The sequence below is a fragment of the Drosophila santomea genome, chromosome 3L (assembly GCF_016746245.2).
Source record: "Drosophila santomea strain STO CAGO 1482 chromosome 3L, Prin_Dsan_1.1, whole genome shotgun sequence".
In the NCBI taxonomy this organism is placed as follows: Eukaryota; Metazoa; Arthropoda; class Insecta; order Diptera; family Drosophilidae; genus Drosophila; species Drosophila santomea.
In genome coordinates, this window is record NC_053018.2 from 1322938 (window position 1) to 1337937 (window position 15000).

At 47.8% G+C, this 15000-nt stretch overlaps 5 protein-coding genes across 11 annotated transcripts; 3 read left to right on the plus strand and 2 right to left on the minus strand.

Annotated features, from left to right (window-relative positions):
* Positions 1 to 16: 16 nt before the first annotated feature.
* LOC120448431 (unconventional myosin IC) lies at positions 17 to 11186 on the plus strand. Of its 5 annotated transcripts, none has more exons than XM_039630436.1 (7): positions 17 to 297; positions 7548 to 7692; positions 7762 to 7877; positions 7935 to 8397; positions 8468 to 10731; positions 10794 to 10890; positions 10972 to 11186. In XM_039630436.1, exons 2-7 carry the CDS (start codon positions 7567 to 7569, stop codon positions 10984 to 10986), a joined length of 3081 nt encoding a protein of 1026 aa, XP_039486370.1. In that variant the 5' UTR covers positions 17 to 297; positions 7548 to 7566; the 3' UTR covers positions 10987 to 11186. The 5 variants fall into 5 exon arrangements, with proteins under 5 accessions (XP_039486370.1, XP_039486371.1, XP_039486372.1 ...); XM_039630437.1 differs by lacking the exon at positions 17 to 297 and adding an exon at positions 2646 to 2768; XM_039630438.1 differs by lacking the exon at positions 17 to 297 and adding an exon at positions 2803 to 2824.
* LOC120448432 (protein tfg-1) lies at positions 3597 to 6207 on the minus strand. Its single transcript, XM_039630439.1, has 5 exons — positions 6118 to 6207; positions 5884 to 6055; positions 5300 to 5497; positions 4352 to 5239; positions 3597 to 4301 (listed from the first exon to the last, which is right to left on the minus strand). The coding sequence occupies exons 4-5, from the start codon at positions 4476 to 4478 to the stop codon at positions 3607 to 3609; spliced, it is 822 nt and encodes a 273-aa protein (XP_039486373.1). The 5' UTR covers positions 4479 to 5239; positions 5300 to 5497; positions 5884 to 6055; positions 6118 to 6207; the 3' UTR covers positions 3597 to 3606.
* Positions 11187 to 11499: 313 nt separating the features above from the next.
* On the plus strand, positions 11500 to 13289 carry LOC120449596 (acyl carrier protein, mitochondrial). 3 transcript variants are annotated; one of them, XM_039632163.2, is made up of 5 exons: positions 11500 to 11642; positions 11727 to 11886; positions 12591 to 12677; positions 12769 to 12897; positions 13007 to 13289. In XM_039632163.2, the coding sequence occupies exons 2-5, from the start codon at positions 11737 to 11739 to the stop codon at positions 13184 to 13186; spliced, it is 546 nt and encodes a 181-aa protein (XP_039488097.1). In that variant the 5' UTR covers positions 11500 to 11642; positions 11727 to 11736; the 3' UTR covers positions 13187 to 13289. The 3 variants fall into 3 exon arrangements, with proteins under 3 accessions (XP_039488097.1, XP_039488096.1, XP_039488095.1); XM_039632162.2 differs by lacking the exon at positions 12769 to 12897 and having other exon boundaries at positions 12591 to 12692; XM_039632161.2 differs by lacking the exon at positions 12591 to 12677.
* Positions 13290 to 13412: 123 nt separating this feature from the next.
* On the plus strand, positions 13413 to 14059 carry LOC120447451 (augmin complex subunit msd1). The gene is made up of 2 exons (XM_039628810.1): positions 13413 to 13546; positions 13611 to 14059. The coding sequence occupies exons 1-2, from the start codon at positions 13510 to 13512 to the stop codon at positions 13988 to 13990; spliced, it is 417 nt and encodes a 138-aa protein (XP_039484744.1). The 5' UTR covers positions 13413 to 13509; the 3' UTR covers positions 13991 to 14059.
* Positions 13995 to 14969, minus strand: LOC120447450 (augmin complex subunit msd5). The gene has a single exon (XM_039628809.1). The coding sequence runs from the start codon at positions 14837 to 14839 to the stop codon at positions 14078 to 14080; it is 762 nt and encodes a 253-aa protein (XP_039484743.1). The 5' UTR covers positions 14840 to 14969; the 3' UTR covers positions 13995 to 14077.
* Positions 14970 to 15000: the final 31 nt, after the last annotated feature.

Here is a 15000-nt window from a genome sequence, read left to right on the forward strand (position 1 = left end):
TCAACTTCAACTTTGGCAAGGTGCGCGCCCGCGTGCAGAATTCGCTCGTTAGTTTCTTCATTCGCCGCCGAGAACTTTTTCGAATACTCATTTGCACGCGCTGGGCGTGCCGTGCTTGACATTAACCGATCGACCGATTTCGAATACGGTACGCATATATGCCGCCCTAGCCCCGTTTTTCCAAATTATCCACCAACAAACACCAGCTAACGCTGCTAAAACTAATAAACGCTGTCCAAACGTCACCTTTACCGGGTCACGCTAACGGTACCCGCATCGGAAAAGAAATTCAAACAGGTAGAGCACCGCGACCACAAAAAAGTAACGACTTCTCGGGCGACAGTTTGTGAAATTATGGGTACTTATGCACATACATACATACGTATGTACTTATCTAGCCCGCAGTCTGCAATTACATGCGTGCCATCCGCTTGTCCATCTTAAACTTCTTAATCCGCTGCGAACGAGGCGAGATGGCCTATAAAATCAATTAGCATCGCAACTTTTGCATATCCTGACAGCTAACAAATGTCCGGGCCACAAAATCCAGCGATCGCAGGCCGCGCACATGAGTTTATAACTCATGTTAAAAGTTAGCAAAGAAAAAATACGAAAATACAAAAATACGAAAAAAGCGGTTCTGCCGGTTTGCCCGTGGTCGTGATCTGCAGCGTCTTCCGCTGCTTTCTTTCCTTTGCACGATTTGAACTTGGACACCAAACGCAACAAAAGCTGCGGCGGCACAAAAGAGCAACAAAAGCTGGCATGCACTGCGAGAAACGTTTCCTTGAGGAAACACTATTTACACTACTTACTCAGTTTCATACTTTCATTACAACTTTCTTTGTTTTATTAATACATAATAATCTAGGCCATTCCCTAATGATTGATGTTCTCAAAAAACAATTGGTTAATGAGCAGACGCTTCTCTCAGTGTGCCAGCCAGCGCACTCGAAGAGATCTGGTTTATGGGGATGCTCCTCTAATAAAGCGAGCGTTTAGGCACCGGCACCTCAATTTCGCCGCCTCTCTCGCTCCTCCGTTCGCTTCCTGGGGCTTCATGCCACATCGTCCACGGGGATATACATACTACTATACATGTATAATGACCGGGGTCCGTCCACCTGTCCGTGTGTGTGCCTCGCTCCCCGGGGATGAGCTTGTTTGCCCAGGTTTTATAGCAGGAACAAACAGGCAAGGCACACAAAGAGGGTCAACAGGGCGTATGAGTGTGGCTGAGGGTAATGTGGTGGCCATGAGTAATCGCCACTCCGCCGCGGTGGATACAACTTGGGGTACATATCCCCCTCCTCCGCTTGCCCACTCGCCGACCAATTGAAATTGTATCAAATTTCAATTTCGTTTCAACACTGCGACGGCCCTCCATTAATTTGACCCAGTTTTGAAAACAGCGCCAGTAAGCCGCTTAAAAATAACCAACTGCAATGGATCGAAAACGAAACCAAATGATTCGCCAAATCTGGCAGCTGTTCAAATAGGAGCTCGCAACCAAGACCAACTTCGCACTCGGGAACATATTGTCAAATACTTGGAGTCTGCTGACTTGTTAAGTACTTAATGATATTGAAAGTAGACGAGGGGCGATTGTAGAACACCTTTTTTCGAGTGCACAAAGCATTGCCCCCAATGTCATTGCCTCACACTTGGCACCCGAAAAAGAAACGAGTTGGAAAACCAAGCGGATCACCAAAAGCCGAATCTTGGTAATGATGTAATGCCAGCTTTTGGCCAACTAACCAGTCAAACCAACACAAAGGCCAAAAGAACAAACGAAGAACCGAAAAACCTACAAAACGGAGAAGGAAGTAAAATTGCACGCCTTTTGGTTCGGGTAATTGCGATATTTATTATCGCCCAGCCCTGTCATGTGCTGATTTTAGTCCACGGAATATACATAATTTACGGAATATACAGAATATACGGAATGTACGGTCTTGGAAACATAGCGACCCACACCCACACCCACCTGAAAAATGCCGAAATCGCGGCCTGATGACAAACTTGAACTTTCTCTTATCGGAATCAGTGGCGTTATCTTCTCGCTGGGTTCAACCAGTTTTACTGATATGATATGTGGTATTGATCGTGTACGGTCTATATAAAACATACAGGGTGCTCTTCTCCTTTTCTTATCCAGCTGCATTATGACATTCATTAGTTGCTAATAAGATAAGATACGAAAATTAAGTTGAATCGACAAAAGACCACAAGCGATTGTCGTAAACGTGCATATGGCCATCGAAGCACATCGCTTTTCCACGAACAATGGGAACGTAGGGTCGACTACCAATAGTACCCTCTATTATGTCATTTGAATAGGTTAAGGATTGAAGATTCTCTTACAGATACTGCACTTTGCTTTCATCTCTTTAAGTACAAGAATAGAAGATTTCCACTGTAATCTGCACCTTTACCGAACGCTTAATAGTACTTCCCGCTGTGGAGATACGGCTGATCCACCCTCATAAAGCCATAATCAGCATGGTGGCAATATGCCCCACTCCATCAAATGTACGACACAGTACGAGTATAGCAAAAATCCCCACTTGTCATAAAGTTCGATTGACGGGGTACCAAGAACCCGGAGCCAGCACTTCCACTCCATTCTGTTTCTTTCGACGGTGGAGTGCGGAGTGAGCTGCAGCTCGTGTTGGGATCACAATTACATCGCACCTCGGATTTGCTCGGGTTCGCTGAAGTGCCAAGTAAGGGCTTTTCGCAGAAGCCCCAAGCTCCAAGCCCCAAACGTGAGTTCGAGCAAAAAGTCTGTTTTGAAGCGGCCAAAACAGTGCGGTACAGTAAGGTACAGTAAAAACGAAACCGCTTTTTGGCAGCTCTTTCAGTAGCTCTTTCAGCAGATTTTTCATTATTTTTTGCAATTGCCGTGGCAGTAAATCGCGTTCAAGATCGGCCTCAGCTGTTGACGCTTTTTATGGCAGTGAGCTAACAAAACAGAGCTCCCCAGTGATTGTTTAATACTTAATGGTTATCCGAGACCGAGACCGATACTGAGACCCAGGCACTTGGCATGCGTCACATTGGCGGGCGAGATCTCCTCGCGATCTCCTCGAGCCCAGAAACCTCGTCCCCAAAACGCGGATGACTCAGCAGCCGCGCGTCCAGATTCATGTATTTGTATTTGCGACCGGCTCGATAAGTTTGCCCAGTTTGAATTTTAATTTCCAGTCTTTGCGGGTGCGAGAAATGACGATGACGGTCGTTTGAACGAATTCGATCATCGTTCCTCTCGGTCAGCGGCCTTTGCTTGGGTTCTTTATAAGTCCAACGATCCATTCAGTTGGATGATCTGGCACAGCTATTCTCAGGGTTTGGATAATCATCGATCTCAAGTTGGTTAAAGCAACACCTTCTCCCTTTCTCTATTCTTCAAATCTGTTTCTATTATCAAAGGCTTTCAATTGGGTGATTTTCTTGATCACGATTATAGATTAGATATTGATTATGGCTAAATTCTGAAGCCCATTTGATGAAAAGTCAGAACAACTACAATGCATCACGCAGTTGTTCACAATATATATGGTACACAGTTTATTCAGTTTTACTTAGGCATTGGATTACAGTACTTTAGGTTCTGGCCATTTGGAGCAGGTGATAAAGGGGCACAATGTTTGCGTTGTTCCTGCCGTCGAGGAAGTTCTGGTGGGACAGCACGGCCCTGCCCTGGAAAACGCCAGGAATGGCGCCGGAAGCGAGTCCATCGGCGCCGGGGAGCTGGTTATCGACCTCCCCAGCCGTCGAGGAGCGATAGAAGGGATAGTAGGGATAGCCAGGATAGCCTGAGTAGCCGGGATAGCCAAAGCCCCCATAGCCATAGCCGCCATATGCGCCGTAGTAGTTGAAGCCATTGTAGTAGGGATTGTAGTAGGGTGCCGGCGGAGGAGGTCCTGGCGGCGGAGGTCCGGGTGGCGGTGGTGGCCCCCAGGGACGCTGTGGAGGCGGCGGATAAGGGCCCGGTGCTGGCGACCAGGGCGGCGGATAGCCGTACTGCCGTGGGTGCTGCTGATCCTCTGGTGGATAATAGTAATGGTGTTGTACTGACGGTTTCGGGGTGGTCGTCGGGGCGCCCGAGGCCATCACCAGCTTGATGCCGCCCTTACCAATGGTCTTCAGCAGGTGGTCTTCAATTCCGCGTCCACTTCCCAGCGGATCGTCCAGCACCTGTTGCTGCTTGTCGTTCCTGGCCTGTCCGCTGACCAGGCTCGTCTGCAGCGGAGCCTTCTCCTGGAAGCAGAAGCCGCTGACCAGCAGCTGCAGGATAACTGAAAAGGATGTGTTCCTCTTTCTAGACAACCGAGAGCTCTCTACTCACCCAAACCAATCGCTGTCACTCTTCGATCCATGATCTCTCTCGGAATAACCTGACCACTGCAGCTGCATTCCCCTTTTATAGGCGGTGCATCTGTGATAATCCCACATCTTCTGCCCGGTTTGCTCATTAGAATAACCCATGCAATGGCCCAAATTTGGGATGCCTTTCTTTTCTGTTCATCTCGATTTCGATCTCGATTTTGGATCGATCAAGCACCGTTCTAATAACTGCGCTCATTAATTTGCATATGGGGGCTTTGTGGGATGCCTCCACTTCTCAGTCCAGTCCACTTCCATAATCGTTCTGCCAGCCCTGCATTTTCCCAAATGAATCCGAAGAGTTCAATATCCCGCGTTAGTGCTCTTTGATATATGACGTTATTTGTATGCATATGAAGATGGGCGGTGCCACTGAAGAAAAAGATATAGCACAGCTTTTTAGTTGCCAGCAAAAATCTTTTGAAAAATGTGCCCTTGAACGCAGTTTAACATCCGCTGCCTTAATCTCTAATTTCCTTCATTCTTTACAACAAATATTTTTTTATTCGAATTTGTTTCTCAAATCAGCTTCTCTTCTTGGTTCCCAAATTTTAAGGGCTGGACTTTTTCTTTCGGTGTGATATTAATGGCTTAGGAACTTTTTCGATCGGGTGCGACTCATGGTTTTGGGTTCCGTTACAGGTCGTGTGTCATAGACATGTTTACGAGTCGTCTGTGGATCACATAAAGTGGAGTTCTCTGTTACATCACCCGGTGGAGTATTTCTGGATCGGGGAAACCAGTTCTGCGCTCTATTAGCCAGCTGAATGGGGATTAAAGAACGCGTAGATCGAACCGACAAAAGCAACTCCCCCGGGCCAAAGAAAGTCAACGACTTCATAGTATTCACCTTTGGGGAGAAATCTGGTTATTGCAAAGCACAACTATAATTACTAGCACACTCATTTACGTTTACGATTCAATTCATTAGTCGCATGTGCTTGTATTTTTACCAATATCCCCTAGCTAGTTTATCTAATCAAGGGAATATCTGTAGGCCTGTCCCGACACCTAGTCCACTTTGGCATGGTATCTGTTATCATATATGCGTGCCAATTGGATCCCAAGCTGTCTGCTGAAGTTCACCTGTCCTCCCACTTGGGAACACCTTAAATAGACGTAGCATAATCTTAGGCGACCGTTGGTTTGCCAAAGGTGCTAGAATGAGTGCCGAATGAGTGCAGAGTGACTGCAAATGGGTGAAGTACTCAAATATGGTGGCCGACACGATCGCTATCCACTTCCATCTGTCCTACGTGCAATCAAACAATTATGTGACAAACATCGAATCGCGGTGAGCTCGGCTCCAACGACTGGGACGTGTCTGGCGATCTCTGCGAGAATTCCTGGGAAGTCTGACAGTCTTCCCCGGCAAACATTTCGCAATTAGTCAGGCATTCGTTCGACTTCGCCCAGCGAACCCCTTGGGTTTCCAAGTGGCGCAGAGTGGATGGCAACACACAATAGCAATTGCAATCGAGTGTGTGTACTTACAATGTTTTCATTCGGCAATGACTTATTATTTAGTGCACTGATAGCTGATAACACAGTGCTAATGTGAGCTGGAGCACACTTCTGACTCGGGGCTTTGAGTTCTGAGTTGAGAGTTCTGAGTTCTGAATTGTGACTCAGAAATATCCCGAAAGCGGGGCAGTCATCTAGAAATCTTGGAAGCATTAAGTTATAAATTACATTTAGTACTGGAATTAGTTTTCGAGGCAGAACTACCGAAGAGCATTTCTTATGTATATTGAAATCCAGTCCTTGATCTTTGCAATAATGGATAATGAGGACTACATAGAGTAAGCTGTGCTAAAACAATGAATGAATAACTAGAACCAATAACCAGCAGGGCTTACCTTATGAATCAACTGAAAGCAATTAGTTACTTAAAAAGACAAACACACTTGATTCACGGCAAATGTCTCAAGATTCAGCATGGAGGTTCAGGATTGACGCATACGACCAAGAGCTATCGTGATCTCAGGTACTTGGAACCCCGGAATACACCCGCTACGGAATTCTTGGCTGCGTTTCTGTCATGGTCTCCTAAATCGGGTCCCCAGTTTATTCGCGAAAGGCGCTATCTAATCGGGGAGTGATTGGCGGCATTGCCCTCCTCATCGCAGCCATAGGTATATTATCGTTGATAAATGTGCCGACTAAAAAAACAACACAAATTCCGACGAGGCCAATTGATATGCGGAGAAGAGAAGTATTGATGGTTAAAACGCCTCAACTGCCAGCGGATCGGTTTAGTTTGCCAACGGAGCCGTCAAAGGGCGGAATATGCGCGGAAACTGACACATCCTCCAGAGAATCGCCAATTGGAGCTATCAGTGGTGTTGTGCACTAGTGTTGTGGAATAGTCTAAGAAGAACCGAACAAACATGGCCAGGTAGAAACGGATTTGAAGAGTTGTGCCATCTCGAGATGTGCAATTGTGACTCAGTGACCTAGTGAATGCACTACTCAAGTGTCCTTGTCTAATTCCACAGATATAAAACTGATATTTCCTAAGATTGAATACCCTACTAGTACTACTGGCCTACTGGCAAGTCCATTGCATAATCGTTTCTTTTATGGATTTACCCGTCGCGTATCAGCACAACTGGAGCAGTCGTCCAATAAAGCAAACTCTTGCCACTTACCCACTTCCCTTCGCCCCATGAAATATGGCATTGATAAGGTGAATTGCACCTGGCCAGCATTATTTCTATGGTTCTATAAATAACTCAGATTGGTTTGCATTGCGACTCATATAAAAGAATATTGGATATGTGTGATGAGATCATTTGGAATTGATCAACCAAAAACCGCATTAACCCAGTCACTATCACATTCCTGATTCATTTCCGCAGGATTGTTATGGAATATATTGCTAAAATATATTGCTATTGCTGTAAGCTTAGCGAGAATCTTATCTTTGGGCTTTCGGCTTTCTATGGGGCTTTTCTGAGTTGGTTCTCAAGAGGTTTGTCCTAATCAAGGTGGTTAAACATGGCAACCCTTTCAGCTGGGCACTAAGATTAGGTTCGTCCACGATAAGATATATGAAGAGGATTTTCCCAGGAAGTTTGAAAAATAACAAAATCACAATGTAGCACCAAATCTTTTCTAGGGGATCTGCAATTAAGGAATCTTTTTTATTATTTCAGTTTTACTTCCCAACTGAAAATGGAGACGGGCCTGCACGAGCGAGATCGTGCTGGAGTGCAGGACTTTGTGCTCCTCGAGAACTACCAAAGCGACGACGCGTTCATCGAGAATCTGAAGAAGCGTTTCCAGGAGAATCTGATTTATGTGAGTAAAACTATTTACATACAAATTCAAGTCCTCTACAATAATGCTAATGATATGCCCATTTCGCAGACCTACATTGGCCAGGTGTTGATCTCCGTGAATCCCTACAAGCAGCTGCCCATCTACACCGACGACCATGTCAAGGCGTATAGGAACAAGCACTTCTACGAGATGCCCCCACACATGTGAGTGCCAAAAACCAAGTACCATTGAACCTCTAAATAAGGCGCCATCCTGTCCAGTTTCGCGGTGACGGACAACGCCTTCCGTTCGCTGATCGAGGAGAACCGCGGCCAGTGCGTGCTCATCTCCGGCGAGAGTGGTTCCGGCAAGACGGAGGCCTCCAAGAAGGTGCTGCAGTTCATAGCCGCGTGCTCCGGCAACCAGACGACCGTCGAGGGCGTCAAGGACAAGCTGCTGAAGAGCAATCCCGTACTGGAGGCCTTTGGCAATGCCAAGACGAACCGCAATGACAACTCCTCGCGCTTCGGCAAGTACATGGACATCCAGTTCGATTTCAAAGGAGCTCCGGTCGGAGGCAACATCCTCAACTACCTGCTGGAAAAGTCGCGAGTGGTGGCCCAAATGGGCGGCGAGCGCAACTTCCACATCTTCTACCAGCTCCTGGCCGGTGCCGACGAGGCCCTTCTGCAGGAACTTCGTCTGGTGCGGGCTCTGGACACATATAGCTACCTCACGGACGGGGTGAGTAGACAGCCTGGAGGGGGTTTGCCATACGTCTCTGATCTCTAAACCTTGAATCTTTGAACCACAGACCAATGGCACCGTGACGAGCATTGACGATGCGGACAGCTTCAAGCAGGTCCAGCAGGCGCTCACTGTAATCGACTTCAGCAAGGAGGAGCAGCGCGAGATCTTCGGGATCGTGGCCAGCATTCTGCATCTGGGAAACATTGGTTTCAGCGAGGTGGAGGGCAATGCCAAGGTGAACAGCAGGGATCTGGTGGTCACCGCAGCTCGTTTGCTGGGCGTCAATGCCAGCGAACTGGAGGCCGCCCTAACGCACCGCACCATTGACGCGCGTGGGGATGTGGTGACCTCACCACTGAACCAGGAGCTCGCCATCTACGCCAGGGACGCCTTGGCCAAGGCTGTCTACGATCGTCTGTTCTCGTGGCTGGTGCAACGCCTCAACATCTCGTTGCAGGCGAAGGAAACGCGGGCATCCAGGAACAATGTGATGGGCATTCTGGACATCTATGGCTTCGAGATCTTCCAGAAGAACAGCTTTGAGCAGTTCTGCATCAACTTCTGCAACGAGAAGCTGCAGCAGCTGTTCATCGAGCTAACGCTGAAGTCGGAGCAGGATGAATACCGCAGGGAAGGCATCGAGTGGATACCTGTGGAGTACTTCGACAACAAGGTGATTTGCAACCTGATCGAGGAGAAGCACAAGGGCATCATCTCCATTCTGGACGAGGAGTGCCTGCGACCAGGAGAGCCCACCGATAAGACTTTCCTTGAGAAGCTCACCCAGAAGCTGGCCCAGCACCATCACTATGTTTGCCACGAGAAGGCGCCCGCCCACATCAAGAAGATCATGCTGCGCGATGAGTTCCGCTTGGTCCACTATGCCGGCGAGGTCACCTACAGTGTCAATGGGTTCCTGGACAAGAACAACGACCTGTTGTTCAGGGATCTGAAGGAGACCCTCAGCAAGGCTGGCAACGGCATTGTGAGGAGCTGCTTCCCGGAGAAGGAGCTCCGCAGCCTGAAGCGTCCCGAGACGGCTATCACCCAGTTCCGCGCTTCGCTTAACAACCTCATGGACATCCTGATGTGCAAGGAGCCGAGCTACATCCGCTGCATCAAGCCAAACGACCTGCAGACTGCCAACGTCTTCAACGATGAGTTGGTGCTGCACCAGGTCAAGTACCTTGGGCTGATGGAGAACCTGCGTGTGAGGCGAGCTGGTTTCGCCTACCGACGCACGTACGAGCTCTTCCTGGAACGCTACAAGTCCCTGAGCAAGTCCACCTGGCCCAACTACAAGGGACCTGGTGGCCCGAAGGCGGGAGTCCAGCAGCTGGTGAAAGATTTGGGCTGGGACGAGGAGAAGTACAGGGTGGGCGAGACGAAGCTCTTCATCCGCTGGCCGAGGACGCTGTTCGATACGGAGGATGCCTACCAGGAGAAGAAACATCAGATAGCGGCCATCATCCAGTCCCACTGGAAGGGATTGGTGCAGAGGAGGAAGTACCTGAAACTGCGCGCTCAGGTGATCATCCTGCAGAGCTATTGTCGCCGAAAGTTGGCCCAGCAGGCGGCCAAGAAGCGCAGGGAGGCCGCCGACAAGATTCGCGCCTTTATCAAGGGCTTTATCACCAGGAACGATGCCCCCAATGGCTTCAACGAAGAGTTTATTGCCAACGCCAAGCGTATGTGGCTGCTGCGACTGGCCAAGGAGCTGCCCACCAAGGTGCTGGATAAGAGCTGGCCCCATGCCCCCGGGCACTGCGAGGAGGCCTCCGGCATCCTTCACCGCCTGCACCGCCTCCACTTGGCCCGCATCTACCGCCTGAAACTGACGCCGCAGCAGAAGAGGCAGTTTGAGCTTAAGGTCCTGGCGGAGAAGGTCTTTAAGGGCAAGAAGCACAACTACGCGAGCAGTGTGTCCTCCTGGTTCCAGGAGGACCGCATCCCCAAGGAGCACATCCAGCGAGTCAACGACTTCGTGGCCAGCACCTTCGGTAGTGAGCAGCTTAAGTACCAGTCCTTCTGCACCAAGTTCGACCGACACGGCTACAAGTCCCGCGACCGCTTCATCCTGCTGAGCAACAAGGCTGTCTATGTCCTGGACGGCAAGACCTACAAGCAGAAGCACCGCCTGCCCCTGGACAAGATCGACTTCACGCTGACGAACCACAACGACGACCTGATGGTCATCCGGATACCGCTCGACCTGAAAAAGGACAAGGGCGATCTGATTCTGATCATTCCGCGCATCATTGAGTTCAGCACGTATATCATTGACACCGTGGGAACTGCCTCCATCGTCTCCATTGTGGACAGAAATTCGTAAGTTGTACATCGGTTATCCCACTGGTTTTCTTTTGACCAAGTGCTGTATTCGATTGCAGGTTGGAGCACAACGTGGTCAAGGGCAAGGGCGGCGTCATCGACATCCAAACCGGCGCTGAGCCTGGAGTGGTTCGTGATAAGGGCCATCTAGTTATCGTAAGTAGTATGGGACTCCAACTCCCCATGGGTAAACGCCCCTTATCGTGCTGACCTCACTCACAAAATATTTCCTTTCAGATTGGAACGCAATAAGGAATTTACTATGACTTTCTACCGAAAAGTGGCTTTAAATCAAACGACCTTTGTTTTGTTATATTCGTGTAATTTATAGTGTAACTATGTATTTTTGTTACTGCAGCGCCTGAGAGTTGTGTATTCGGATTTTATATGACTAATGTTCCAACTAAATGTATATTGTTTATAAAATACATATAAATATATTACAATTTGTATATGACTTGCTTCTTATCACTCCCTTGAATTTTTTCAAAGTGGAAACGTGGCCATTTTTTTCTAGTCTCTTATCTCGTTCATTTCAAAAAGTACCGCCCACTCGATTGGCAGTCGATAACTTTGCTTCGCAACGGCAGTAAAGTTTAGTTTGGCGCTACCAGACTAAGAAAGATTTTAAGTAAACTCGTTAAATTCAAACATAACTGACTAAACAATATTTCATATGAAGATACAAATGAAATTAAGGTAAATTTATAAGCTACTGACGATTATTAAATTTTAAATTGTAGTTGACAATGTTGTTTACTTTACTTTCAAGTATTAAGTATTTTCAGTATTTAGTTACCTACATACGTTAGTTGAGAAACACTTTAGCAATTTGCGCCTCCGGTCACACTGTTACCTTGCTGTCTTTTTCTTGCTCCAGCACTTTTACATAATCTTGAAAACTCAGCGTAAATATCGCCCAAAATACGTGCCCTGCACTTGTGCACTGCCAGCAGAGATGCGTTACTAACCCGGGTGCGTTTCCGTTGCAGGAGAACCGAGATGTCGTTCACACAGATCGCGCGCAGCTGCAGTCGACTGGCGGCTACTTTGGCCCCACGGCGGGTCGCCTCCGGCATTCTCGTCCAGTCACAGGCCTCCAGGATGATGCACAGGATCGCCGTGCCATCGATGACCAGCCAGTTGAGCCAAGTAAGCGATCGTCCAGCGGGGCAACTTCCTTTGCAGGACCCCCAATCGCAGTTGAAGACCTAACCTCATTGCGAACGGCGGGGTTTCGAAATCTGCGGGTTCCAAAACATTGGATTGTGTGCTTAGAATCTCGAAAACAACAGTAGAACCTCGCCATGTGGCCGTCGAACCACGCAATTTGATTGCATCACATTGTTTTGCATAAAACATGATTGTTTCCTCTATCGCACACACACACACACACCTGCAGCACCGGTGCTCGCACTTGTGTGCGGTTGATAGTACTACAGTGGAAATCGGCTAGAAGTGATCTTAAACATTTATCTATTTTAAAACATGTGATTTTGAAGAACTCCTAAACGTTGTCAGTTTGCTAACAATCGAATTATGTATCTACGTAAATCTAAGCAAAATTTTTCGCGATATCTAATCAATGTGAGCATACACAATCGAACCACACTCGTTAAATTACGTCTATATTTACACAGCCTTCAGGCTGTAAAGCAATACGAAATAATCAACTTTAATTTAATTGAAACTCATCAGCTTAAGTTAGACTTCAGAAAAAATTCAAGGAGCTCTATAGAATTAGCAAAATGTTATTCGCAATTCGTTAAAAATTTGTATTAAGCTTATCACAGGATCAACTAGCATTCCAATTAGTCTAAGGAAGACACACATTCATTAGCCAATGTCATTCGCAGAAGTTCGCTGTGCGCAGCTACTCGGCCAAGAGCACCGTCGAGGACATCAAGTTCCGCGTGCTGAAGGTTGTCTCCGCCTACGACAAAGTCACAGCCGAGAAGGTAAAGTACCCACTTCATGGCGCCACTAACACGGTCTTTGTTTCATTCCTTTCTTCTCGGGCCGGCCATAAACCAGGAGTGCCGTGGTCGCTGGCAAACGCAATTGGTGCGCAGATACTCGGCGAAACCGCCGCTCTCGCTGAAGCTGATCAATGAGCGCGTCTTGCTTGTGCTCAAGCTCTACGACAAGATCGATCCCAGCAAGGTAAACGCCACATATTGCCTTTGCCAGTGCAATGGTCGCCTCAGAAATCAGAACTGAACAAATCTCATGTAACTTTTGAATACGCAATGCTAATGGCTCGCAATTACAGCTCAACGTTGAGTCGCACTTCATCAACGACTTGGGACTGGATTCCTTGGACCACGTGGAGGTCATCATGGCCATGGAGGACGAGTTCGGATTCGAGATCCCCGACTCTGATGCCGAGAAGCTGCTTAAACCTGCCGACATTATTAAGTACGTCGCCGACAAGGAGGATGTGTACGAGTAAATTGTAATTGTAATGCAAGCCATTGAACGGATTACACTTAAATTTAAATAGAAAACAAGTCAAATACAATTTGATCAACTGAATAAACCAAAAGTTAAATTAACTTCAACAGTCAGCAATTGTACACGAGGGCCTTTAATTAACTGCGGAATATCAGCTAATAAATTAACTATCCAAAGAAGTAAACGAGTGGTTTGGTGCTGGCGGTCAAATTTAAATTTCGATAGAAACGTTGGCCTTTCGATTGTTTTGAAAAGCCTTGTGTGTTTTAGCCTCTCAGAAACGGTCACTTTAATTTTTTAGCAAAACACTGAAAATTCGAAATGTCAGACGCTGTGGACAAAATGTTGGCGGGATTGGGTAACTATATCTCTAAACCACCATTACAAGTGCTACGATGGCTATTTATTGCTCCCAATTGCAGCCGCCAACCGGCAGACCACGAATCGCCAGTTGGCCAAGATAGACGAGATAATGGAGCGGTCGAACAACACCTTGCTCCACATCGAGTCCAACAGCAAGGCGCTGAGTCAGAATGTGGCTTTGTCGGAGACCCAGAAGATGTATAACCTCAGGCCGGAGGCTGAGATGGCCCTGTCCAAGATCCTGGAGAACTTTAAGGTCCTCATGTCCAGCAGTGACCAGCCCGAGGAGGCATACAGCGCTCTGGAAGGCTGTCTGGCCTATAGGCATCGCGTGGAGCACCTTGGGAGCTTCGTTCGCAAGCTGGTGGCTCTCTACGACACCGTAGGCCACATGAGAAGTTCACAGGAGGAGCAGTATGCCAGCGAGGACTCCCCCTAGCTCGTCCCTTTATAGCATTTATTATCATACCGTTTAACATTTTTAAATAAAATTTGATTTCTATGTAAAGTTCTCTATGCGAGATCATCAAATCATCGCCATGTTGTAGCTGCTCACTTGGAGGAGGGTGTAGGTAAGCACCTCCACGAACATCTCCAGGCGGGCGGCCAGACTCCCGCTGGCCAGTATCTCACTGGCATCGGGCAGGTGGAGGCTGTTGGAGCGCATGTAGTTGAGCTGCTCCATGCTGGCGGCGATGGTCAAAAGCTTTTCCTGATGCTCAGGTGTAAAAGCATCTGGCGGAGACTCCCCGCCAGTTGGCATAAGCTTTTCCACCTGCTGCGCGAACCCATGAAGCTGCATCAGCTTCTGCTTGTAAATGGATTCTGTGGTGTCCAGTGCTGCAGCCTCGTCGTAGATCTTGGCCAGCTTCCGCTGGAAACCCTTAAAGTCATTGTACACTTCCACGGCACTGCGCTGCTCCTCCAGACGCGTCAGACTGAGAGAAACGTTGGAGGTGTTAATGCCCATGGCTACCGACTCGTCTGCTCCTCGCAGGAATGTCGAGTTGGTGCGTTGTAGCTCCCGCTTCTTGGGTATCTTCTGCAGGTTGGCCGGGTACTCATCCAAGGTCTTAAAGAGCTCCGCATAGTCGGCTACCGAGGTCAGATCCCTCGGGGGCGTGGTGGCTGCCGCCTCCTCATCCATCATCTGCTGCAGGCTGTCAAAGAAGGCCCCTGGTTTCATCACCGTCTTGGAAACGCACACGTCCTTTAGGTTCCTCACATGTTGGGCGTATTTTTTGTACAACTTGGAGGAAATTCTGCTAAAATCTACATTTGTTTCCATTTTTATTGTTTACGCTTCCCTATTCCTTTGATAACTTCGTTTAAATGGCTTGCGCCGAAACTATCGAAAATCGATTACATCTGAGGTGGCAGTTTAATTTTGAAAACAACATACATTGCATACATTTGTGTTTAACATCTTTATGAAACACATATAGAATT

Coding starts and splice junctions, on each gene's coding strand:
- LOC120448432 (XM_039630439.1), bottom strand. CDS start 4,478: ATGAGCAAACCGGGCAGAAGATGTGGGATTATCACAGATGCACCGCCT. Junction 4,302..4,351: donor AGTGACAGCGATTGGTTTGG/GTGAGTAGAGAG, acceptor CATCCTTTTCAG/TTATCCTGCAGCTGCTGGTC.
- LOC120447450 (XM_039628809.1), bottom strand. CDS start 14,839: ATGGAAACAAATGTAGATTTTAGCAGAATTTCCTCCAAGTTGTACAAA.
- LOC120449596 (XM_039632163.2), top strand. CDS start 11,737: ATGTCGTTCACACAGATCGCGCGCAGCTGCAGTCGACTGGCGGCTACT. Junction 11,887..12,590: donor TGACCAGCCAGTTGAGCCAA/GTAAGCGATCGT, acceptor TGTCATTCGCAG/AAGTTCGCTGTGCGCAGCTA. Junction 12,678..12,768: donor TTGTCTCCGCCTACGACAAA/GTCACAGCCGAG, acceptor GCCATAAACCAG/GAGTGCCGTGGTCGCTGGCA.
- LOC120447451 (XM_039628810.1), top strand. CDS start 13,510: ATGTCAGACGCTGTGGACAAAATGTTGGCGGGATTGG. Junction 13,547..13,610: donor CAAAATGTTGGCGGGATTGG/GTAACTATATCT, acceptor TCCCAATTGCAG/CCGCCAACCGGCAGACCACG.
- LOC120448431 (XM_039630434.1), top strand. CDS start 6,133: ATGTATATTGAAATCCAGTCCTTGATCTTTGCAATAATGGATAATGAG. Junction 8,398..8,467: donor ATAGCTACCTCACGGACGGG/GTGAGTAGACAG, acceptor TTTGAACCACAG/ACCAATGGCACCGTGACGAG. Junction 10,732..10,793: donor TCCATTGTGGACAGAAATTC/GTAAGTTGTACA, acceptor ATTCGATTGCAG/GTTGGAGCACAACGTGGTCA.